This window comes from Culex pipiens, chromosome 1 (assembly GCF_016801865.2).
Source record: "Culex pipiens pallens isolate TS chromosome 1, TS_CPP_V2, whole genome shotgun sequence".
Classification (NCBI taxonomy): domain Eukaryota; kingdom Metazoa; phylum Arthropoda; class Insecta; order Diptera; family Culicidae; genus Culex; species Culex pipiens.
This window is the reverse complement of record NC_068937.1, coordinates 91,915,858-91,942,551: the sequence shown is the minus strand read 5'-3', so window position 1 is coordinate 91,942,551 and position 26,694 is coordinate 91,915,858. Positions and strand designations below refer to the sequence as shown.

Genomic DNA, 26,694 nt, shown 5'->3' with positions numbered 1-26,694 from the left:
TCTTCCTTTTTGCCCAATGTTCTTCCGATATTGCACCACAAATGTCGTGTGGTCTTAGCAAACTACCAAACAAATATAAAAATGAAAGAGTTATTTTTTACTTGAAAATCTCGCCAAAAAGCTATCATGAAAAGTAAAATATTTTGTTTTTGATTTAAGAAAATAAGTAAGGTAATATCGACATTGAGAAATTACGTCCAACGAAATGGCATGTTTTTGGTATCAAAAAACATTCGCACTACGACCGCGTCCGCGATTCACCCGGTGTGAGTACTTCTTACTTCTGTCACTCTTCTTACACGATAAACATTTTTAAATGTTATCCTATTTATTTTGTTTTTTTTTTTTTTGTGTATCATTTCATATATTGGATGTGCTATTACTAGTTTTAGAGTGTTGTTAAAGTTCAGAAACGTAAATCCAGGTTTGCTTTATTTTTTGTTCATTTTCGTCCGATTCGTTTCGTGTTAATTCATGAAATAGAAGATCAATCCCTCTATCGGGACTTAAAAGAAAGTAAAAGAGAGTGTGTGAGTGTGTGTAAATTAAAAGCCAGCTAAAACAAAACATTCCCCCGCTCGAGGAATAAAAACAGCATCAAAATAATTCGTTTTGTGATAATACGACGTCCGTTTCCCGGGGTGGTGGTGGCGTTGGTGGTTGGGCCACTCTACTACATGACAAACACCTTCTCGATTTTGGGCGAGCGGAAGGTGTCGTTGGTTTTCGGACACACGACGATGTCGTTCTCGCGGCGCATCTGGTCGATCGCCTGCTGGCCAAAGATCTGCCCGTTCGGGAGCATCATCGGGAGGTTGTGCTCGTTGAGCGGTTTGCCGGTGATTCTGAAGGTGATGGTTTGTGTGGAGGGAAAAACGAAACATGTTTTAATGTTTGAATTTGTTGAGCTAATTGTCCCTTTTCCCTCATTTAGGTTTTGAGTAGCAAGTAAGTAACTAATTTTCTATAGCATTGTTGCTTGCTTGGTAGGCACGTCGACGGGTAGAAAAAAACATTCGTTGTAACGCGTTTTGTCTTGTATACGTGAAAAATAGATTTTCGCTCATACCTTCCGATAGGCAGCTCAGAAGGCACCTCGACGGACTTTTTTTTAATTTGACATGGTTGCTTGAAGGCATACAGAGCTTTTTTTAATCTTTTCGAGCAAACAGTTTTAATTTTTAAGATTTAGTTTAATGAAATTTTGTCCATGCATTTCCTATGTCAAAAGAAGCCATTTTGCACTATTAATTTTTTTACATGTAAGGCGGGCTTGTCATACAAAATGGGTATTTGAATGTACGGGATTTTTTGATCGATTTGATGTTTTTAGTAAAGTTGTAGGTTACACACCTTGATTTTTTATTAATTTTACCGAATTTTCAACGGCTAAACTGCCCATGTTCGTAAAATGTCACATATGCAAAAACAGCAAGCTGAGAAAAACGTATTTTAAGTTTGTCCCACACATAAGGCTACGTGTTAAGTTTTCGCGAAAAAAACGGATTTCCTCCTGATTTCTAGAACAAAGTACTGGATGTTGCAGGCTTTTCTAAAAGTGCACACGATTTCGAACCAAACTGCATCAATAACTCAAAAGTGATGAAAATGCATATGGGACAATTACGCGATCAGGGGCAGTAAACAGTTTTCAAACTGCCAAACTATCAAAAAGCGCGAGTTTGTTTGCTTGTTTGTCATAGTCTAATACAGGGGTGCCCAACCTTTTGGCCCTGCGGGCCAGATCTGATTTTCCTGAAGCAGTGGCGGGCCGGAATTAATATTTGATAAAAATTGAAAAATTAAACACATTTTTTCAATTTTCTTATGATTGGATTCTTTTAAAGCAAATTCATAAAAGAACTAGTGTTGCAAATATGATTCATATACCTTGATTTTAAAAATGAAAAACAAAGATAACATTCAAAAATGTGTTTATTTGACTTATTTTAATTTTTGCTTTTTAAAATTGTATAGATATTGTTTTTAATGATTGCAATTAAATACCTTGATGTATATTTTTTTTTAATAAAAAAAACATTCAAATTTCAATGATCGTTGCATTTTTTGAAGTTAGTTTTTGTTACATTTTTCAATATTTTAAAAATATTTCCGGCGATCTATTTTCAGTATGAATAATTTGATTTTTAAGCTTTTTTTAAAACTTTATCACTGAAAAGTTGTTCTGGAAAAATACATTAGTTTTGCTTGCTTATTTATTTAAAAAAAAAAAGAAAATGGTAAAAAAACTTTAAATTGAAGTTAACACAGTTAAAACTGAAAGAAATAACATTTAGTCTCTTTTTGTAAATTTTAAGACAACAATCCAAGTTTTTTTTCATAAATTTCACAATTTTACGAAATGGATAATTTTGTTCTCCTGCACATTTTTTTTCAGTTAAAAAATATCAATATAAAAACTATAAGAATTAAATTCAAACATGAAGAATGTTCTTATAAAATGTTAAAATTTGATCTCAAGCTTATTTTTTTAATTCAGACAATAATTTTATTTATTTAATACTTCATGAACAGCCTTAAGGGCCGGTCATAGAAATATTTTAAAAAGCCGTCGCGGGCCGGATGAAATGGCTTCACGGGCCAGACGTTGGGCAGGCCTGTCTTATGGGATGTGACAAGCGTGACAAAATTGATAGTGGCCACACGTTAAGATTTAGAGCTTTGGTGTCTTCGGGACAAATGATCAGGGTCAATAGGCATCTTTTGGTCTGGTGGACATTAGGGTGGTCCAAATTTTAGGGTGGTTCAGAATTTTTATTTTAGCGGGATGACGAGATAGCGCTTCGGTGTCTTCAGAAAAGTTGTAGGGAACACTATTCTGAGCAACTTTGCTGAAGAGCACAAAGCTCTATCTTTAAACGGGAAGTTTCTAGAGCCATTTTTGTAAATTAGGTTGAGGTGTTTATGAAAAAAATAGTTTTTTGAATTTATTAACTCAGGCTTATGTCGTAGCAAGATGGTGTCTTCTAGACATTTGTAGAGCTTATCAAAACACACATTTATCTTCAAAGAGAGCGAAAATTTGACCTTTTAAACGAAAGTTATAGCCAAAATACGACGAAAAAGACGCCATTTTGAAATGTGAATAGCATGAAAAAGTGGTGAAGTTTGACCTCGCTCTTAGAAGCATCTGAAAGTACACATTCTAGAGTACATTTGCTGAAAATATCTCGGAGGTCTTTTTTGTTTAACTCATTTAATCTCAATTTGAAAATGAGCACTTTTATATCGTTTTTTGCCCATAACTTTTGATAGAATTGACCAAAATTCGTTTTTCAAGCATGAAAATGTTCATTTTGACAAGCTCTACAATTGTCTAGAAGGGCCCAAAAATGTACAAAATGATCTAGTGGTTGTAAAAGAAGAAACGAGTTTTAGCTGAAATATTTCAGGAATAAATTTAATTATTTTGTTGATTCCTGAAATATTTCAGCTAAAACTCGTTTGTTCTTTTACAACCACTAGATCATTTTGTACATTTTTGGACCCCTCTAGACAATTGTAGAGCTTGTCAAAATGAATATTTACCTGCTTGAAAAACGAATTTTGGTCAATTCTATCAAAAGTTATGGGCAAAAAACGGTATAAAAATGCTCATTTTCAAATTAAGATTAAATGAGTTAAACAAAAAAGACCTCCGAGATATTTTCAGCAAATGTACTCTAGAATGTGTACTTTCAGATGCTTCTAAGAGCGAGGTCAAACTTCACCACCTTTTCAAGCTATTCACATTTCAAAATGGCGTCGTTTTCGTCGTATTTTGGCTATAACTTTCGTTTAAAAGGTCCAATTTTCGCTCTCTTTGAAGATAAATGTGTGTTTTGATAAGCTCTACAAATGTCTAGAAGACATAATCTCGCTACGACATAAGCCTGAGTTAATAAATTCAAAAAACTATTTTTTTCATAAACACCTCAACCTAATTTACAAAAATGGCTCTAGAAACTCCCCGTTTGAAGATAGAGCTTTGTGCTCTTCAGCAAAGTTGCTCAGAATAGTGTTCCCTACAACTTTTCTGAAGACACCGAAGCGCTATCTCGTCATCCCGCTAAAATAAAAATTCTGAACCACCCTAAAATTTGGACCACCCTAATGTCCACCATACCAAAAGATGCCCCTATTGACCCTGATCATTTGTCCCGAAGACACCAAAGCTCTAAATCTTAACGTGTGGCCGCTATCAATTTTGTCACGCTAGATTTCGGTTTCGGACCACTGTGCAATGGGATATCCTTTAACAACACAATTCTACAATTTAAAGGCCAATGTCGAGCGCTGACAATTTATCAGACAGAATTAATTTTTGGTCGATTCCGGGCAATAGTTAATTGCGCTGGCCTTTATTTGCCAAGCGAAAATTACTTGGGGATAGCGTGAAAAATTTCCCTTATCCCCTTAAAAATGTCTACCATCAACACTTCCCATCTTCCAAATTTCTTATCCTTGTCCCCGGAGTTGCGGTGAAAATGGGAACGGACGACAATAGACGGCTGTCATGGTGTTGAGAATCTGTTTCAGTTGGAACTGATTGTGTTCCCAAATATGAAATCCTAGGGCTTAGAAAATGATGACATAAACATGACGAAATCCAGTCTACAATTCGTTTAAATCACCGTCTCTAAGCGATTTAAAGCCAACAGTCAATTGTTTAAATTTCGAGAAGAAAAAGCTAGTTCTAATGAAACTTTGTTTAAGCTATGTTCTTTTAGTAACGAGATGGCCTAGATAATCTAAGGTCTCCTTGAAGATACCTGTAGGTCTACCGCAGTAAGAAGCCAGAGGTCGTCGGATTTGACCCCGGATCATACCCGCAAAGCTTCAGTGAGTATGGTAGACTATTTTGTTAGCAATTCTGGAACCCCAAAAAATAAATCTCAAGAACACTCACCTGCAAATCAGCCGGCTCTGGGCGCAGTGCGAGAACGGCAGGTGGTCGGCAATCTCGTTGATGTTCTTCTGGCACACGGGACAGTTCATGTTCTTGGAGTTGCTCGAGTAGCACTGGGGCGTTTTCAGCGCCGAAATGCCCGCCTGCACGGCCACGCTCAGCACGGACTGAGCTGGCAGCTGGAACAGGCGGTAGTTTTCCAGCCGGAAGTGCAGCACCAGGTCGTTCCAGCGCTGCGGATCGAACAGCGACTTGTACGGTTCGATTTCGGTGTTGACGGGGAAGGCCAGCAGCGCCATGCACTGGCGGATTTCCTTCAGCTGTTCGTGCTCGAACGAGGGGAAAAATTTCTGCGCGTGCTTCACCGCCATCAGGCGTTTGTCCTCGCGGATCAACTCGACGAACTCCTGCACCCGCAGCTGGAACTCGATGTTGGAGTTGATCTTTTTCAGCTTGGACTTGTTGTCGTTGCACCAGACGATGCACTTGGCCGTGCTGCGGTTGGCCAGGTCACGCTCGACCTCGCGGGTCACTTGAAAGATGTCCAAATTGGTGAGATCGCGGATTCCGCTGCGGACGGCCAACCGTTCGGCCGTGTCGTAGTAGCCCAGCCGGAGAAAGTGCTCCACAATCATCCGATCGAGGCGGATCTTCTTCCACTGGTTGGTGGCGGCGGCCTGCAGCTCCATCGTGGCCGCATCCGTCGGCGTGTTGGCATTCTGCTTCAGATGCTCGAGGCGTCGTTTGCACACCAGCCCCGCGGACAGTTCCTCCGAGATGCTTTCCTCGGCTTTGCGTTTGAGCACCTGGAGACGTTCGACGACACCGCCGAGGAGGCGCGAAATCTCCGACCCGGCCGAACCCTCCGAGAGGCCCTTTTCCAGTTCCGAGGCGGCACTCTGGATCTGGCTGAGCTCGCGGTCCAGCGTCTTCTGGGCGATGCGGAACTTTTTGTTCAGGATCTCGTACGGCACCTGAAACGTAACAAATGAGTCTCAATTTTAATTTTGTCAATTTCAAACACCTGCCTAGATTAGCTTCATAAAACAGCCTGCCATGTCGTATGCGACCTCAGCGCTGAATTTGTGCACGACATCATCATCATCGGGCGCACCACATAAACACCGACGAATACGAATGAGCTCAATGTTAGCAGGTTTTCTTGTTCTTGTTTGTCTTCTTTGTCGTCACTATCTTTGCACGCCGTTCAAACCAATTATGTTGGCGTTGCAAGCTATGTCTCAGCATGTTCTCTTATGCAGTCACATTCTTCATTCAAGCTTGCTTTTAAGCTGACTCATGTGATAAAAATATAGTTTTTGGTAAAAATAATATCTAAAAGTGCCATTAAAAAAAAAGGTTAAAAATCAAACTAGAAGCCTTGAAACGATTGTCAATTTGACTTTGGGCGACATCATAACAACCTTTCATGAATGAGCAAAAAAGAACAAACACAAATCGAAAACCGAGGAGCCAACAATCAGCTGAGAGAGCGAAGAGGCACAGATGGAATGCACTTCTAACTAAAACGTGCGAACACCGCACACTCCGATAGGAGAAGGCCGTTTGATAAAATTAAAGTCGAAAATGATGTCATTGTTTGGCGATATCTGTGCTCAGCATGTGGTTTGTTTGGCATTGAGAAAAAAAAATGCGATTGCTTTTGGTACACGTTTCCAGATTTTTTTTTTATTACAGCCTAGACTCGATTATCCGAAGGCCTTACAAAAAATTCACTGATTGAATCTTCGGATAATCGAAAAGCTCGTTGTCTTATTTTTGATGTTTTTAGCTTAAGTATCTGTATGACCCCTATTATTATTATTATTATTATTTTTTTTTTTTTTTGGGAGGGTGATCCAGCCGCACATCGTTGATGTCGAAACCTCTAAACTGGGCCCTCGTCCTGTCACGTCCGTCAGTAGTCTTGTCGTACATTACAACTAGAATCAGATCTGCCAATGAATTAGTACACTTCGACCAAATAAACACTGACGCTGTATGGATCTGACTCTAGAATAAATGCACAGTTGTGTGTTATTCATAAGTCCAAAATGTTCAATTATTCATATAAGTCCAAATATTCATTTGCGGATAACTACCTAACCTGAATTGAATACAAGATTTATTTTATATCTCAAATCCCCGACATTTTAATCAATAGCCTAAAAATCGTTTCTTGTAAAACCTGTCTGGCTTCTTAAAAAAAAAAAAAAAATTAATAACAGTTCATATTTTACAAGTCGTGAATTGAAATAGAGACGACCATTTGATTGTCAGAATTCCAGTAGATCCTCGATTCGCAACAATGGTCGATACAATCATAATCCGACAACCGTTAGTTCAACAGATCAACGAACTTAGTCCGATATCATTTCACTATTGATTGATCGAGACTCTATGGAAATTTTGACAAATCATAATGGTTTTTAAGCTACTTGAATGAAAATCACCGATTCTGATAGAATTACTAAATTTACTGTTACTAATTTTGTCCCTAAATAACTAAAGGCAAAGTATTAAAAGTTGATATTTATAGTTAAAATCCTAAATTCTACAAAATCTAAATTTTTTAAAACCCGCATCCTAACCTGACACCCACATTGAGATAGGGAAAAATCACATATGTTCATTGTACAAATGTGATATTTCCACTATCGAAGAACCTCCTTGTCTCGATGACAGCTTACCGGCCATCGATTAAGCCCTGAGACTGCGCCAAAGTGGGTTCTCGCAGCATGAAGTGGTGTCCATGTGTAAAAATGGAAGCTTCAGCAATATACTGAACACTTCGATTTTAATTCCACATCGAATCAAATCATACTCTTTGCCAAACAAGCATCAAACCTATGACACTCATTATGACAAAGCCCAGGGAAGTATCTGTATGACCCTTATTTACTCTAAATTGATCTAGATTTTTTTCGATTTCGACAATTTTTATTTTTTGTATTTTTTTATTTGGCTTCTGATAGATTTACAGAGCCTTGGGAAAAGTTGTAGGAGGGCTATTTAAGAAAAAAAAAACGTCGTCGATTTAAAAATTAACTTTTTTTTCACAAAAAAATCCCATAATATTTTTTTTTTATTTTTGAAATTTTTTGATATTTTTTAGGGCACAAGTATGAAGTATGGCGAAAAAATGTGCCGCTGAGTTATGATTTAAAAAAATTATTGAAATGTAAAATTTAAATTGCAATCGTAAAGTACTTTACACGATTTTTGATAAAGTGCACCGTTTACAAGATATAACCACTGAAAGTTTAATTCTAACTGAAAAAAACCCGTTTTTGGATTTTTTAAAATAGTGTCCATGATTGTCCATTCCGAAAAATATTTTTTTTAAGAAAAGTTGAGAAAATTTCCATAAAAATTGCCTAAGAGACATTGAATATTAGACCTCCAGTTTCTGAAATACTGCAAATAAATGAAAAAAAAAAAATAAAAAATATGTGTTTTAAGTCTCATCCAAACATTCCCACATCTTCTAATACCAATATTTAAGCATGTCATGGTCTAATTTTCAAAAATAAAAAAACGGATTTTGGGGAAAAAAAATTGTGAAAAAAAACTTAATTAAAAAAACATTTCCCGTGTGCCTATTTTTCCTGAATAGTCCTCATCAATACCTACAACTTTGCCAGAGACACCAAGTCAATCAGAAAATTCCTTCAAAAAATACAGAATTTCGAAAATTTACGTTCCATTTTTGTATGGACAACTGCCAAAATTGTATAGATCCTTGTATGGGTGAACCAATGACATAAAATGGCTTTTTTGGTCATAGGGAAGGACCCCACAAAGTTTGATCCGTTTTCTGGGGCGAATCGGGACTACAGTCTGAATAGGGACAGCAGTGTTTAGAGCACTTATGGGTTTAAAATTTGGAAGTGGGTGTACACATTTTGTTGGTCTTAGTCTGTTCTATCCGAAACCAACCAGAAAAATAAACATATTGTGCTCTGACATGGTTAAAACTGCTGTCCCAATTCGCCCCATGTGTCCCAAATCGCCCCAATTGACGGAACCAAACAAAATATATATAATTTAAATCCATTTCCGGTTTTGGTGAACAATTGCTCATTTGGCTAAAATGGGGTCAGAGAATTTTCTGATTTGATGTAAAAAGAAAGAAAATGAAAAAAAAATTAAATTTTTGTTGCTGGTTATGATTCGATTATCCGATGCCCCATACAAACTTTTGGATAATCACGGCATCTGATAATCGAGTCTGGACTGTATAACAAAATTCTTGAAACATGACAAACTTGTTAGGTGGCAACCGCGAGCAGCTTGGTGGCAACCGCTAACAAATGCATAGCAACCATCGTAGGACACCGGCAAGGTGTCACCTGAAATAATTTTCATTCCTACCTCAAACCTGTTTCAATAAAGACCGTTTTATTAAAGCTCCGCCTTTTAGGTTATGGGCCCAGGTCACGTTTTGCACTGAAGAAGTTTTCTCAAGAAATTGAAGATGGCTGAAGAGAAAATCTGGCTGCTAAACGGGACGAACTACGGAAATTGGAAATTCCGGATGGAGGTCCTGCTTGAGGACAAGGGCCTGCTGCACTGTGTCAAAGCGCCCTTGGACCTGGCGGGACTGGCGGAGTTGGAATCGGACTCGGCGAACGATAAGCAGAGGAAGCGAGCGTTGCGGGCGGAACGGGTGGCCAAGGATCGGAGCTGCCGGAATCTGCTGGTCAACCGGATCGCCGAGGACCAGCTCGACCACGTGAAGGACGCGAGGTCGGCCAAGGAGACCTGGGACGCGCTGCGCGACGTGTTCGAGCGCGTCGGAATCGCTGGAAAGCTCTTTTTGAAGAAGCAGTTCCAGGAGTTACGGCTGGTGGAGGGCGGCGATGTTCCGGCTTTCCTGCTCCAGTTTGAGAAGCTGCTACGCGAGTTGAAGGCGGCCGGGGTCAAGCTGGAGAAGGAGGATATTGTGTGCCAGTTGCTGTTGGCACTGCCGAGATCGTTCGACGCGCTGATTACGGCGGTCGAGACGATCGAGCCAAAGGACTTGACGCTCGAGTACGTCAAGAAAAGGGTCCTGGACGAGCAGGTCAAGCGGAACGCGCAAGCTGCCCCACAGGATCCAGGAGATGGAGAATTGGGTGAGTCTGTGTTTGTCGGCAAGAGACGAGAAATCAGGTGTTTCGGCTGCGGCCGGCCCGGTCACAAACGAGCAGACTGCCCCGATGGACGATCGGACAAAAGGGAGCCAGAATTCAAGTCCGGCAGGTTTACGCGAAACCCGAGAAGTGGAGCCAATGTGACGACCGAAAACGAGATCGCGTTTGGTGTTGCTACGGACAACGCTGGTGTTTTTTCGGCGTCGCCTGCTGCGATGAACGGACGAATCGAGTGGTACCTGGATTCCGGAGCAACGGCTCACATGGTGCGAGACAAGTCGCTCTTTGCGGAGCTGCGACCATTGGATCGGAACGTGCGGATTGCTGTGGCCAAATCTGGCCAATCGCTGGTTGCAGAGTCGGCCGGTACCGTGCGGGTGAAGATACTGCGGAACGGGAAGTGGCTAAATGCAGTAGTCAACGACGTGCTGTACGTGCCGGAGTTGCAGTGCAATCTGTTCTCGGTGCGGCGGCTCGAGGACATCGGCATGGAGGTGAAGATCGCCGGTGGCGTCGTTTCCATCGAAAAAGGTGGACGCGTGGTGTGCCACGGTCGGCGATCTGGCCAATTGTACGCGCTGGATGTTTATCGGAACGACGGACCTGGTGGCACACGTGCTACTGCGATGGCATCCAAGAACGACGATTACGAGTTGTTGCATCGTCGGTTTGGCCACCTTGAGGAGGCGAACATGAGAAACCTCTGGAGGGACGAGATGGTGGAGAGCTTTCCCAAGATCAAGAACTGGCCAAGGCAATGCACGTGCGGGGTGAGTCTAGCAGTGAAGCAGACGAGAACCGTGATAAGGAAGTCGGATGGGAAACGCGACATGGTATTTGACGAGCGCCGACAAGATCAACCGGAAACAGCGGGGACACCTAACCGGCCTGTGGTGGCGATGTTCCGAGACGAGAAACCTGCTGTGATTGAACCGGTTGAGGAGGAGCCTGTTCCAGATGGCGAGAGTGTCGTGGAGCGCTTCGCTGGTCCGTCTGAGCTACAACACGTCGTAGCAGAGCTGACGGAAGACCAGGACGAGGCCGTGGAGGATTCGTCTGGACGACAGCCGGTCGTTGCTGAGCTGACGGATGACGAGGGCGAGGAGGAACATTCCGGCGCGCTCCCTTCGCAACCAGAACGTGACCACTGCCCAGCAGAAGGGTCCACGAGGCGCAGCGAACGGGAGCGCAGTATCCCGGGTAAGTTCCCTGACCATTGTAAACAGTTTGGCAGAAGTACTGTTGGTGGACGCATTACAGATTCCACCGAGGATGTCTTGATTGTCTGCGCAAGGAACACTGAGGCAGTCGTGAAGAACCTGGCGTCGACGATTGAAGTTTTGAAGCGGAGTAAGAAGAATCAAGCGGGGCGAGGTCTACAACGTGGACCGGCAGCCCATCAAGAATGCGGCCATGTGCCGACGAGCACGTGGACAGTTCGAAGCGATCCAGACCAAGCTCGGACTCCGCGATTGAGCGGGGGTGTTAGGTGGCAACCGCGAGCAGCTTGGTGGCAACCGCTAACAAATGCATAGCAACCATCGTAGGACACCGGCAAGGTGTCACCTGAAATAATTTTCATTCCTACCTCAAACCTGTTTCAATAAAGACCGTTTTATTAAAGCTCCGCCTTTTAAAACTATCGAAAGTATTTGTAATAGCCTAATTACGTATATAAATTTTAACTCATTTTTGAAAAAAAAGTGCTGGTTTTTATTTTGCAGTCAATGTTACATGTAAAGAACAAGACTTGTCCTTAAAAAAACAACTATTTTTTGTAGATTATTCAATGCTACAAAAAAAAAAAACATCACATCGTACAAGAAAACATTTAAATAAACAAAATTTGAAGTTTTATCCAGAACATCCAGCGTAACTCAATCGGATGCGATTCCTCCCATCCCCCATTCAAATGTTTACGACGCAAATACGATAAATAGGTTCCATTTTGCTGCCTTCAGAGTTAAGCCAGAGAGCAACATTTCGTTTGCTTTTGTGTTCCGAGGTCTAAAAATTCCAACCAAAAAAAAGTGGGCCTTGGCCTTGATGGCGAGTGCACAACAATGACGGTCGACATTTCTTATTTCCGAGGACTTCTACAATCGAACGGGGGACTCACCTTCAAAGTCGGGTGCTCCATGGCCTTTATTTCAGCCATTTCCAAGCGCAAGGAGCAATCTGTGACCGTGGGTCGTCGTCGCAGCAGCAGCAATCCTTGCCCAGCTGTTTTTCACTCGAACCGTTCCCCGCTAATCTGGTCCACCGTTGGACCAATCCGTCACCAAACGACTGTCGAACCTGTTACGCTTACGGTGAGACCACTTTCACTGGCAAATCGTTAAAATACTGCCAAGTATTCACCAAAATCCTGCAACTCCCGACAGTTCGTCTCGAAAATCGAATCAATTTGATTTTTTTTTCGTTCCTTCAGCTTGCGACGGACGAACTTGATTGCCACAACAACAAAAGCGTCGCTCTCGCTCTGGCGCTAGACTCGAGCCGGGAGACGGAGCGAGATGGCGCCATGAGCTTTGGTTCAGGGAGGGACATGCAAGTGGGGGAGCTTTGAGAGAGTTGTCAGCTGGCAGCAAGGCAGTGCTGGCAAACTTGAGGTATTTTTTTTTCTCGAGATCTTACGGATTTTACGGAAATTGGGTCCTAAAGCCCTATGTGATTTTTTATGAATAAAAATACACGATTAAAAACCATTTCTGATCACTTATTGGCGATTGGTCTGTCAAGTAGGTAGACATGCACTGGCACTCAGTTTTGCAATTTTGAGCGCTCATTCACTCATGCACGCGAGCATTTTTCGCTCATTCGCGAGGAGGAGCGATACGCGAGCTGGCTTACGTTTGCTCGTGCTCATGCTCATGTTCGTGCTCATAGCTCGCGCTCGTGTTTTGCTCATTGAGCAAAATGAGCGGTATTTTTTTACCTGTAATGGTTTACGATAATTACTTTCTTAAGCGAAGGTTGTTTTTTTTTTTCAAATGGAGGCTGTAATAGGCTAATCTCAATAACCCAAGTAACCATCCAGCACTAAAAGTAATCATTAATAGGCTGTAAACCAGCAGTCAACAGCTAATCTGCTGTAAAACAGCTAATGTGAGAGCAAATCCAGAGTTTTTTTTGAAAAGGACCAATAAACTATTGTCTTTCATATGTTTATAGGACCTAATCAAAAAAAAACTCTAGAAATCAGCATTAAATCAACTGGCTCTAGCATTAGCTGAAATGCAGCTGATTTCATGCAGCTACTAGTAACACTGCTTCATTTTTTCCTAGTTTACTGGCAACACAGTTGAGAAAAGAAAGTGAAAGAATGATGAAAACAAAAAAAAAATATTTCTAGCTCGCTCATCCCTCTCCCAAACCAATCACCCACTCTAACTTTTGGGGGGGGAGCGGGCGATTAACGGGCATCGCCAGTGCCAGTTAAGATTCTTAAGCCAAGACACACACCCTAAAAATTTCGATTTTTTGTGTTGCACACTCACACAATATCACTCGCGCCCGCCGGCACGCACACTGCCTCAACTATCGTAACGCGCAAGCTGTCAAACATTTTTGTTTGCTTTTTCAAACGTGTTTATAAAAGTTAGTTGATTAGTGCGCTTTTTGACGATTTAATCAAATTGAAAGGTAAGTTTTCATATTGATAAATCACAACACATAATCACATGACGCGCTTCTTTTCCCGGCAACAGATATGATGAGCCTGTGGAACACCGGGATGAGTTGGCAGCTTCCTCCTCCGCCACCTCTTCCAAGCGGCGCACAGCATCTCCGACGACCAAAACGGCCATCGTGGCCTGACCCAACTCCCGGCAACATTGGCGACAATCCGAATCATGCTGAACGCGCTGCTACGCAGGTCGTCGAACCGGTCGCTGCCAATCCGGCAGGCAGTTTTTCCAGGCTGCAAGAGCGGAATGATTCTCCGCGCCGTCGCCTCGGCCAACTCAATGTTCCCCGACGGATCAACCGCGGACGAGCTGGTCAACTCGCTGCAGCGCAAGATGCTGTACGAGCAGGCAGTCGAACCGGCCGCCGCCAATCCGGCCGTCCAACAGTTTGTCCAGTCCGTCTGCCCCAACATCCTGTGCAGTATGTCGGTGCTGATTGAAACGGTCGCCGGAGCGAAACAATTCTCTGCGCCGCCACCGCAGCAGTCTGTGGCCAACTCATTGTTCCCCGGCGGATCAACTACGACCGAGCAGTCCAACTCGCTGCAGCAGATTCAACCTCTCACAACTTCAGGGACGTCACGCAGCCGGGGCCGGTTTTTTTGCACTTGAGGAGACGCGACCACCCCGGAGGTCAGCACGACGAAGGTTACCACGGAATTGCTGAAGGAATCCCTGCGGAAACCTCGCCGTCGGAAGACCGACCCGACTCGAAGCAACAAGATCTTCCAGCGGAAGTTGATTCAGTGGTCACCGCAGCAGTCTGTGGCCAACTCATTGTTCCCCGACGGATCAACCGCGACCAAGCAGTCCAACTCGATTCTTCACTGTGTTCCGTTCTCTCGCTATTTTTTTACGACTTAAAGTTACAAAATTTCCTAAATGCAATTTTACCTAAATTTTACTATATTCAACTAAATGTTGCGTAATTTATCAAAAACAGATTTCACAAATTTAAAACTATATTTATAGGAATTGAATTAAATTGTACTAAAAAAAATTGAATCTAATTTACTTAGTTTATCAAAATATAATGTAATTTAACTCAACTGAACTCTATTTGAGTAAATTTAACTTTACTTAATAGATTTTTTAAATTTATTTTACCTAATTTATCTTCATTGAACCTAATTTACCTTAATTTAACTTCGTCTATTTTAATTTAATTTTGAACAACCAAATTCAACTAAATTCAATCAAACCTAACTAAGTTCATCTAAATTTAACTTATTTTAACGTAATTCAACTAAATTTAACTTAATTTATATTTATTAAAAGTTATTTAACTAAGTTTTTTCAATTTAACAAAATTTAACTAAATTTATCTATTCCGAACTTAATTTTGCTGAATTTATCTTTATTTAAATTAATTTACCGTATTTTTTTTTAATTTATTTCAATTTATAATTATTAAACTTTTTTTTTCTTTAGTTAACCTAATTTACCTTAATTCAACTCATTTTTTCTTTATTTAACTTAATCTAAATTATTTAACCTAATTTAACTTAATTTAAATGAATTAAACTTAATTTGAATTAATTTGACTTTAGTTGACTTAACTCAATTTAATTAATTTAACTTAATTAAACTTTATTTAACTTAATTTAACATAACTTAATTGAACTTAATTCAACTAAATTCAACTAAATTTGACATCATTTAACTTAATTTAACTTTATTTAACTCAATTGAACTCTATTTAACAAAATTTAACTTTACTTAATTTATTTTTTGGAAATTTATTTTACCTAATTTATTTTTATTTAAACAAATTTAACTATATTTAATTTAGTTTATTTGAATTTATCTTTATTTATCCTAATAAAAAAAAATTTAACTTAACTAACGTAATTCAATTTAATTTTACTGACTAACTAAATTTACTTCTATTTAAAAAAAAAACTAAATTTAAAAAAAACAATCAAACTTAACTAAGTTTAACTAAATTTAACTTAATTTATATTGATTGAACATAATTTTAGTAATTTAGTTTAGTATTATTATGTTATATTATGTTAAATTTTGTTATATTTAGTTAAATTGAGTTATGTTTATTTAAGTTTGATTGAGTTTAGTTGAATGTAGTTATTTTTTAAAATAGAATTATATTTATTTAAATTAAGTAAAATAAAGTTAAATTAGGTTTAATTATGTTGAATTATGTTAACTAAACTAAGTTAAGTCCAATTTATAGAAATAAGTTAAATAATGTTAAATTCATTAAATTAAGTCAAATTAAGTTAAATTAAGTTTAATAAAGACAAATTGCGTTGAATTAAGATAAATTAAGTTAACTAAAGATAAATTGTGTAAAATTAAGTTAAATAATGATAAATTAAGATAAATTTACATACACTAAGCTAAGTTAAGTTGAATTACGTTTAATTAAGTTAAATACAGATAAATTAAGTTAAATAAATGTAAATGCAGTTAAATTTTGTTGAATAATGTTAATTAAGTTAAATAATTACAATTCAGATGAATTAAGTTAAAGAAAAATAAAAACTTAGTTAAATTAAGTCAAATTTAGAGAAATAAGTTAAATAAAGTTAAATTCAGTTAAATTCAGTTAAATTCAGTTAAATTAAGTTAAATTAAAATAAATTAAAATAAATTAAGTAAAAGTAAGATGAATTAGGTCAAATTAAGTGAAATTAAGTTAAATTAAGTCAAATTCAGTTAAGGTGAAATCGGGCCAAATCTATTTTGGGCTTCTTATTCTTATTCTTCTTTTTCTCATCCATCATTGAAATCATTGATCATTTGCAATATATTTGTGTTGGTAAAACCAGCACACACCACTACTAACAGAGGCAAGGCAACTCGCCACCGAGTCACCGTCAGATCCCAACAACAAGAAACTTCGAGCTGGACAGGCTAAAACGCGGGACTCCCGACGAGGGTTACCCCTCTTAGTTCTCCTGCTTCCACAACGACCCTCCGACGCACTAAATCTACTTGCGGACCGAACTAAAAAGTCGCAACTATCTCTACAATGCGCCGCAGCGCTTTTAATTTTCATTTTATCGTCTAGGTGTATGTTTATATAAGAGTGTAATTGAATTTTTATATCTAATTTTAAGTTAAAAGTAGCTTCTCACTCTTGACCGTTCGCCGACGGTTTGCGCAGCTTCCATCACGAACACGCGAGGTGCACGGCTGTGCAACGGGACTGACAAAGTCGATCGCTCGACTCACCTGAGCTCGAATGTGGGACCAATCAGGTCGACCAGCGTTTAAGGAATCGCGCTCAGGGGTTGTCGAGGGCATTCAGGCTAACCGGAAATCGCAGGGCAAGTTCGCAAGAGCGGCCGATTGCCGAGGTAGCCATCCCCAGTCCGCGCTCACGTACGCGGGACCAACCAGGTCGACCTGCGTCTCAAGGCCAGCGCTCGAAGGGGACGTCGTCGTCGGATGTCACCGAGCTGGGTAGGGTGGCAGGGCGGATCCGAGAGGTGCTGGACACACGCAGCTAAAAGAATTCACGCCCAACCAAGGGAGGGGGGGTGTGTAGAACCGGAACACGGCCGCGGCTAACTAGCCTCCGAGCGGTTGATCGGGCGGTTTTCGTCAGCGAGGCCCGTCAGGGTCAATCAGCTGGCAGAGACGTGCGTTCGTGGCAGTTGTGGGTGGCGGTTCCTTGGCTCGGAGGGTTGATGGACCTCCTACAAACCGGCCATAGGTCGAGATGTCTCGATCATAGCCACAACCGGGTCCAGTGGCTCAGGAACCCGGGTTCAGGGTTCCTTACGGACCAGATGAACGGTCGTGAGCTACGCTGGAAGCCGGACCAGGATCGGGGCAGTGCCTCGTCGACCAGAGCGCTCGTGGCTTAGATTCGCGCACTTTTCTTTCTCACTCTACTAACGCTTGTTGTTGTTCTCGTTGCTGCTGTGGGTTGGCTGGTGTTGTGGGTGATGTGCGGGAGTTCGTGGTCGTTGCGACCCGCAGTCGCCGGCGTCGTGTTTACACCCGTCTGACTTGGTCACCTGGGGTAGATCGCGGGCCAGGCCAGGTGGTGTAGGTTGGAACTCCTTATAGATTCACTTACTCTGACCGTCGGCAAAGATCCTCTCCCGGACCTCTTCTTCCCTCCACTATCATCTCGCTCCGAATCCTGATCCGTCCGTTCCGTCCAACGCATTCTTGGTCACATACTACAAATCTGCAGGCGACGTCACGGATGACCCGGAAACGGTTCCGGCAGGCTGCACTGATAGAATTGCAATTTGCTGAAAAAAATATAATGAAAATCGAATCGAAATCGAAATCGCACCATACTCACTCTTGGTGCGATGCAATTCTGCTTCCCCGAGGCTACCACCGACTTCGGCCAAAACTCCACCACCGATTGGCCAGATCCGGTATTTTGCCGAATTTGTGTTCCGAAAAAGAACCCAGAAAAATTCGCTCCGCCAGAACCACTTCAACAAAATCAACAAACAAAGCAACAACAACAACTTGTCAGAAAGATCACGACTCCTGATTGGCTGAAATAAGCAGTGATGCCAGGTCAAGGGCGAACAAAATTATATAAAATTAGATTGTTCTGAATTTGGTTGAAATTTTTGCTTCAAGTGACTTTTTTACTCAATGTATTCTGTGTTTTATTGAATAAATAAATTCTGCTGCTTTTCAGTGGATTTTAACAGAACAAATTTAATAATTTTCGTATTATTGTACATTTAAAAGCTGAATGCTGCTGGCAACCCTTTATGCCGTGATCAAAGAACTTTTGGAAATGGCTTGTACAAAGGAAATTAAAGCAGTTGACTAGGTTTTAGGTACGACTTTTCAAAATATTTGTAAAGAAATGATGATTTTCAGCTTGCTGTGCAAGAACAGAGAAGAAGAAAACAAAAATTTGCTCGGTTCGGAGGCTCGGGTTTCGGAAGTTTCGGCAAATTACGAGGAAAATAAAGTTTTTTAAGTATCCAAAAGTACTGTTCCTACAAGTTTTCGCCAAAATAGGACTTGCTTAGTGGTATGAAGTGCATTAAGTGAGAGGTTATCGGAGTTTTCAGTGAAATAATGAAGAGCCCAATTTTTGTGAAGAAGACGGCAATTTTTTTTGGGAAGAGGAAGCCAGCGATTGAAAATTTGTACTGGCTCAATATTTCAGGACTTTCCAACGTTTTTAAGTGAGTAATCTTAACAAAATATCCTGCATTCGATCATTGGTGAACATATGGTCCTGGAGTTTTCATTTGGTAAAGGTAGGTGGAAAATAGTGCTTAAAAAACCATTATTCTGGCCAAGGTTGTTCTCAGGCAGTCGAGGCTAAGGTTATGTTTGTTATCATTGATTGAAATTAAGGTCAAAAGACGGCAGCCTTTTCGGCCATTTTTCTGATCCTTTAAAATTTCACCTTAATTTAAGTAAAAATAAGTTAGATTATGTTAAATAAATTAAATTAAATTAACTAAAGATAAAATAAGTAAATTAAGATAAATTAAGTTTAATTAAGTTAAATAAGTTAAATTAAGTTATATTAAGTTAAATTAAGTTAAATTAAGTTAACTTAGGTTAAATTTTAGATAAATTAAGTTAAATACAGATAAAGTAAGTCAAATTTAGATAAACAAGTTAAAAAGGTTAAATTTAGTTAAATTCAGTTAAATTAAGTTAAATTAAGTATAATTAAGTTAAAGTAAGTCAAATTAAGTGAAATAAAGTTAAATTAAGTCTTATTTAGTTAAATTAAGTAAATTTAAGTAAAAATAAGTTAGATTAAGTTAAATTAAATTAACTAAAGATAAATTAAGTTAAATTAAGATAAATTAAGTTTAATTAAGTTAATTAAGTTATATTTAGTTAAATTAAGTTAATTTAGGTAACATTTATTAAAATTAAGTTAAATTAAGATAAATTAAGTTTAATTAAGTTAAATAAGTTAAATTAAGTTAAATTAAGTTAATTTAGGTTAAATTTATTAAAATTAAGTTAAATTAGGATAAATAAGTTAAATAAAGACAAATTGAGTTGAATTAAGATAAATTAAGTAAACTAAAGATAAATTTACCTAAACTAAGGTAAGTTAAGTTGAACTACTTTGAATTAATTTAAATACAGGTGAATTTAGTTAAATAATTCAACTTTATCAAACTTAATTTGATTTAGACTATCAAAAATTTAACTTAATTCAACTGAATTTATTTTTATTTAACTTGATTAATTTTTATGTAACTAAATTTACCTTATTTTAACTAATTTTATCATAATTTAAATTATTTGAACCTAATTAATGCAATTCAACTCAATTTAACTTAATTTAACTAAATGCAACTTAACTTTACAAAATTTTACTTAATTAACTAAATTCAACTACATTAAATTTTAAAAGTTAAATTAGGATTAATAAAGATAAATTAAGTTAAATTAAGTTCAATTATATTAAATTCAGATATATTAATTTACATGAAGATAAATAAGGTTTAATTAAGATAAATAAATTAATTTGAGTTTAATTATGTTGAATAAAGTTAAATTAAGCTTATATAAAATGAATTAAGTTTGATAAAATTTAAATAATTTAAATAAGTTAACTTACGATAAATAAATTTAAATTTAGATAAAATACGTTAAATTAAGTTGAATTATGTTAAAATGAGTTGAATTACATAAAATTTAGCTAAAAAAGAAACTAAGATAAACTAATTTCATTGAACATAGTTTAACTTCCAATAACTCAATTTAACTTAGGTTATTTAAATTCAGCTTTACTTTACTTAATTTAGCTTTATTAAACTGAAATAACCCTTATTTAGCTAAATTTAGCTCAATTAATCTTTATTTAAATTAATTTAACTCAATTTTAATCAATTTAACAGAATTAAACTTAATTAATCTATTCAGAACTTAATTTTGCTTAATTTATCTTTATTTAACTTAATTCACATTAATTCACAATTTATCTGTAGTTAACTTAATTTATCTCAATTTAAATTTTACTTAATTTAAATCTATTTAACAAAAAAATAATAATTTAATTTAACGTATTTTATCTCAATTTAACCTTATTTATCGTGAGTTAACTTAATTTTAATTATTTAAACTTTATCAAACTTTATTTATATTACTTTAGCTTAATTTAACTTAATTCAACTTAATTAAACTCAATTTAAATTACTTTATCTTAATTAATCCTTCTGTATCTTTATGTAAATTAATATATCTGAATTTAACATAATTGAACTTAATTTAACTTTTAACATTGAATGTAGTTGAATTTAGTAAAAATTTTAAAGTTAAGTTACATTTAGTTAAAATAAGTTAAATTGAGTTGAATTGCGTTAATTAGGTTCAAATAATTTAAATTAAGATAAAATAAGTTAAACGAAGGTAAATTTAGTTTAATAAAAATAAATCAAGTTAAATAAAGATAAATTCAGTTCAATTTAGTTAAATTTTTGACAGTCAAAATCAAATTAAGTTTTAATAAAGTTGAATTATTTAACTTAATTTATCTTAATTCAACTCAATTTGTCTTTATTTCACTTAATTTATCCTAATTTAACTTAATTTAACTTAATTTATCTAAATTTAACTAAATTTAACTTAATTTAACTTAATTTACCTTAATTTACCATTATTTGACTTAATTTGACTTAATTTAACTTAATTTAATTAAATTTAACTGAATTTTACTTAATTTTACTTAATTTAATTTAATTTAACTTAATTTTACTTAATTTAATTCAATTTTACTGAATTTTACTGAAATTTAATGAATTAAACTTAATTTTACTTAATTTAACAAAAATTAACTTACTGAATTTTACTGAATTTATCTTTAATTTACTTATTTTTCTTAGTTGGACTTAATTTAACTTAGTTTATTTATTTTTTTCAACTTAATTCATCTGAATTGTAATGATTTTCACTTAATTACCGTAATTCAATTTAATTTTACTGAATTTACCATTATTTAAATTATTTTTACTTAATGTATCTGTTTTTAACTTAATTTACCTGTATTTGACTTAATTCAATGTAATTCAACTTAATTTACCATAGTTTATGTAAATTTAACTTAATTTACCTTTATTTCACTTAATTTAACTAAATTAAACTTAATTTAACTTAATTTAACCTAATTTAACTCAATTAATCTTAATTTAACCTAATTTAACTTAATTTAACTTAATTTAACTTAATTTAACTTAATTTAACTTCATTTTACTTCATTTAACTTCATTTAACTTCATTTAAATTCATTTAACTTAATTTAACTTTATTTAACTGTTTAACTACAATAATTTTACTAAATTTAGCTTTATTTAACTTATTTCTCTTAATTGGACTTAATTTAACTTCGTTTATTTTTTTTCAACATAATTCATCTGAATTGTAATGATTCTAACTCAATTAACGTAATTCAACTTAATTTAACTGAATTTACCATTATTTAACTTATTTTTACTAAATGTATCTGTTTTTAACTTAATTTATCTGTATTTAACTTAATTCAACGTAATTCAACTTAACTTACTATAGTTCATGTAAATTTATCTTAATTTAACTTATTTTTACTTAATTTAACTTAATTTAATTTTACTTAGATTAAGTCAATTTACCATAATTTGACTTAATTTTACTTTTTTTAACTTAATTTTACTTTTTTTAACTTAATTTAACTTACTTTGACTTAATTTAACTTAATTTATCTGAATTTAACTTTATTTAACTTATTTCTCTAAATTTGACTTAATTTATCTGTATTTAACTTAATTCAACGTAATTGAACTTAACTTACCTTAGTTTATGTAAATTTATCTTCATTTACTTTTATTTAACTTAATTTTACTTATTTTATCTTTAGTTAACTTAATTAATCTCAATTCAGCTCAATTTGTCTTTATTTAACTTAATTTAACCTAATTTGACTTATTTTAATGAATCGAACTTTATTTAACTTATTTCTATAAATTGGACTTTACTTAACTTAGTTTATCTTTTTTCAACTTAATTCATCTTAATTGAAATGATTTAAACTTAATTAACGTAATTCAACTAAATTTAACTGAATTTACCTTTATTTAATTGTATTTTACTTAATGTATCTGTATTTAACTTCATTCAACGTAATTCAACTTAATTTAACTAATTTCAACTTAATTTTACTAAGTTCTTCAAAATTTAACTAAATTTAACTTTATTAAACTAATTTTAACTAAATTTATCTAAATTTATTTGAATTTAACTAAGTTCAACTAAATATACCTTTACCTCACTAATTTCAACAAATTTAGCCATCAGAACCAATAAGACCACTTGAAAGTCATGTAATCATACTAACCAAACTTATATTTATCTTAGCATGTAAAATTAGATTAAGTTTTTGTTGATTTCATAAGACTTCTTTTCAATAAAATGAAAATCTGGTGTGTTTTTATGTCAACCAATTTTTATTTATCACCGTAACCTGTAATCCGAAATGAAAAAAAGAAGAAGAAGCACCCCCCAAAATGCGGCCCGTTCCGCTCCCGTTTTTTAGCCCGTTATCGTGGACAAAATGTGCCCAAAAGCGTGCCACAGACGGGCGTAACACATCGGCCAAAATACGTAACGCCCGCCTAAATGTTGCATTCTGGCCCGCAATGGGCCACAACGAGGGGAAAAAGCGTGCTGAAAATCGGGCCCGCTTTCAGGCAAAACGTCCCCGCTTTTTGGCCGTTTTCCGCCCATTTTTCTATGTGGGCAGCAGAGAAAAAAATAAACGGCTTTCGGTCGCAGTCATGATTTCTAGAGTAAATTTTCAACAGGTCCTATGCGACAAATGTAGGCAAACTGAGTTATTTACGTTATTTATTGCATTACTTTCTGTAAGCCGGAAACTACACTATCCGCTGACCCAATTTCTTAAAAGCCATTGAATTTTTAAGTTCTTGATAAAGGCTAGTATGGAGATCGGAAAAGGAAAGGGGTCAAGAAACAGCTTTACGAACAGCAGAACAAAGGAGAGGGAGCGTTTTCTTGGGGCTTTTCTTCACCCTCTCTGGCTTGCTTTCGCTGCTGCTGCTGCCCATTTGAAATTTTTCTTGACCGGTTCCTTCCGATGTGCATACACCGCTTAAAATACAAAACAACCTTAAATCATTCTCAATAAATTATACACCAAATAAATATAGCTCGTTTTACCACATGGGAGTCCTATGTGCATTTGAGTGAAACGTGCACATAGAACCATAGCAAATCAACCTATGTGCCACTAATATAATTTTAAAATCTGAATGCATATACGTTCATATCAAAATGGCCTATGTACATTAGACTGGTTGCAACGCGAAGTTTAATAATTGTTTCAAATTGCGAGCAGTTTTAAATTTTTAGAACTGGCGGAAATGAAACTAGAACACGGTGCTCGCAACGCGCTGATCTAAATGTTGTTTCAAAAAAAAATGCTTTTAATTGTGTGCGTATGATTATCAACACAGCATCATACACACACTACGAATACGTGGATATCTCTATATATCTGATTTTTTTTGAAACTGAGTTCTATTCCAGTTCCAAATCGTCTCACGTTTGAAACAAACTCGTCGAGCAGTTTTATTCCGGTTTCAAAATACTGCTCGAAAAATAAAACTGCAACTCCGCGTTGCGGGTGGTCTGTTTCAGTTCTATTTGAAAAATGAAACAGCTAGAACAAAGTAGAGCCGCGTTGCAACCAGTCTTAGGGTGGAATCGAAAATTGGTTTCTTCAGCAACACATTTTTTGGATCCCTTTTAGGGTCCCAAAAAACCTCCCAAAATTTGGGAGCGATTGGTTAAGCCCACGATTGGCGCAAAGCGAAAGAAATTTGTATGGAAATTACTATGGGGAAACTTGCATTTTCACATTTTTGAAATTAAAAAATTCATGTTTTATTATTTTATGAAACTAACACCGTAGAAGTATAGCCCTCGATGTCCTTAACAACTCTCTCGAAGACAGTATGGTGCTAACTTGCTTCTAACAAAAGTTACAGAGCGTTCAAGAGAGTCATTTCGGAATACTCGGTAAAAATCATACTTTTTGCCAACACTGCCAAGTCAAGTGGAAACTTTCTTAAACTATAATATATTTGAGGAATTTGGGTGCAATTTAACTAAATAATGTCTTCTGAACATTTCTTCATAACGTTTTTACGTAAGGCTCTTCAAATCTAAGATCAATCGTGTTTATTTAGTATTTCATGGTTCCTTCGGCAATGTTGGCAGAAAATGCGAGTTTCACTGATTATTTCAACACACTACTTTTGAAAACTCTGTATCTTTTTTGTGACGCACTTTAGCACCATACTGTCTTCGGAAGAGTTGTTCAGGACATTCAGGGCTATACTTCTACGGTGTTAGTTTCATAAAATAATAAAACATGAATTTTGTAATTTCAAAAATGTGAAAATGCAAGTTTCTTTATAGTAATTTCCATACAAATTTCATTCGCTTTGCGCCAATCGTGGGCTTAACCAATCGCTCCCAAATTTTGGGAGGTTGTTTGGGACCCTAAAAGGGACCCAAAAAATGTGTTGCTGATTGGATTTTTATCATTTTAAATTTTTCCATATAACTAGATTCCACCCTAATGTACATGTTTATTTTTATTTAACCTAAAATAATAATATTTTGCAATTTCATGTTTGTCCAATCCTCGCGCAACGTTCAGGCAACAGCTGATAGAGTTATCTACGTGTGCATGTATTGCGTGTACGTACACGAAAAAGATTGAGGTTAAATTTTGTATCGTCCAGAAAAACAAATGGCGTGCTAGTGTGCGTGAGCACGGGCTTAGATAACTCTATTGAGAGCATGAAATGTTTCAGTGCTTCCAGCGGGAGAGAGAGAAACCGTTAGGAGAGAAAAACATCCAATCAGCTGTCTCGTCAGCATCTGTCAGAAAGTGTGCTTACAAAACATCCTATCCGACAATGTAAACATTTTTTGCAAAACTTTGACATCAATTTACTCAGATTGAGGTTTTTGCACATAGGACCTTTTGAAAATTTACTCTAGATTTGATATTTTCACTGATAAAAATTATGTTCATGCTGTTACTGTTAAATTGCGGTGTAGCTGAAAAACAATTACTTCTGCTGGACAGATTTCTCGAAGGATGGAGGTTGGAATTCTTCGAGCCAGTTTGGTATCCTATAGGATACGTAAACGGCAATTTCCCATGTTTATTTATGGATTCCCCCGTGGGAATACGGTTCTTCATTGAGAAATGAGCATGCTGTTCTGGGTTGCAAACACATTTAAATAGGTCTAGACCGGAGCGGCTGGAAACCGTAGATAAATCTGTCCGAGACCGTCGTTTGACTTTTTATTTATGATTTATTAGCTCGAGCAATAAAAGAAGATGCATATTCCAGTAAATCAGTACATACAAAATGCAACTTATAAATACTGAAACTGCGCCCGGATGCCACCACTTATATATGCGTGACGGCAAAGGTGCATGATTCAAGTAAAGAAAAACTTCAACAACCCGTTCCTGGCATCAAGTCTCCAACATCAAGCATTTCGTCAAATAAATTCGTGTATTTATCGTTGTACATAAAAATTTACATATATGTACATATATGGACCCTATTCAACGAAAACTGAGTGAAATGAACCCAGATCTGACAGATGCCCCCTTTACTCATTTCTAAGTAGGTTCGGTTTTGGCGGAAACTGTGTGGATTTTTAACGTGCGTGGATGGATGCTCAACTGTCAACTTGAAAGCAAAAATCAAATCTGCATTCGATTTGCGATGCTCGCCCTAAATCGCTGCAGTCTTCCGCTCTGGCAGCCCTGCCGTGGCGGCCATCATCAAAACCGCGCTCAATGCTGCCAACCGAAACGGGCGAAGCGCCCAAGCTTTCAAATTCCGTGCTGCCAGCTGGGTGGAGTTGTTTGTAAATTGCAGATGTTTTTGGATTCAGTTCAGTTTGTTTGCTAATGGAAATTGGTAGTTTTGAATTTTGTGCTTGAATG

The 26,694-nt window shown here is 36.8% G+C and overlaps 1 protein-coding gene across 1 annotated transcript; it reads right to left on the bottom strand.

Moving 5' to 3' along the window:
* Positions 1–153: 153 nt before the first annotated feature.
* Positions 154–12,471, bottom strand: LOC120421019 (E3 ubiquitin-protein transferase MAEA). Its single transcript, XM_039584141.2, has 3 exons — positions 12,164–12,471; positions 4,910–5,883; positions 154–845 (listed from the first exon to the last, which is right to left on the bottom strand). The coding sequence occupies exons 1-3, from the start codon at positions 12,200–12,202 to the stop codon at positions 674–676; spliced, it is 1,185 nt and encodes a 394-aa protein (XP_039440075.1). The 5' UTR covers positions 12,203–12,471; the 3' UTR covers positions 154–673.
* Between the last annotated feature and the right edge of the window lie 14,223 nt (positions 12,472–26,694).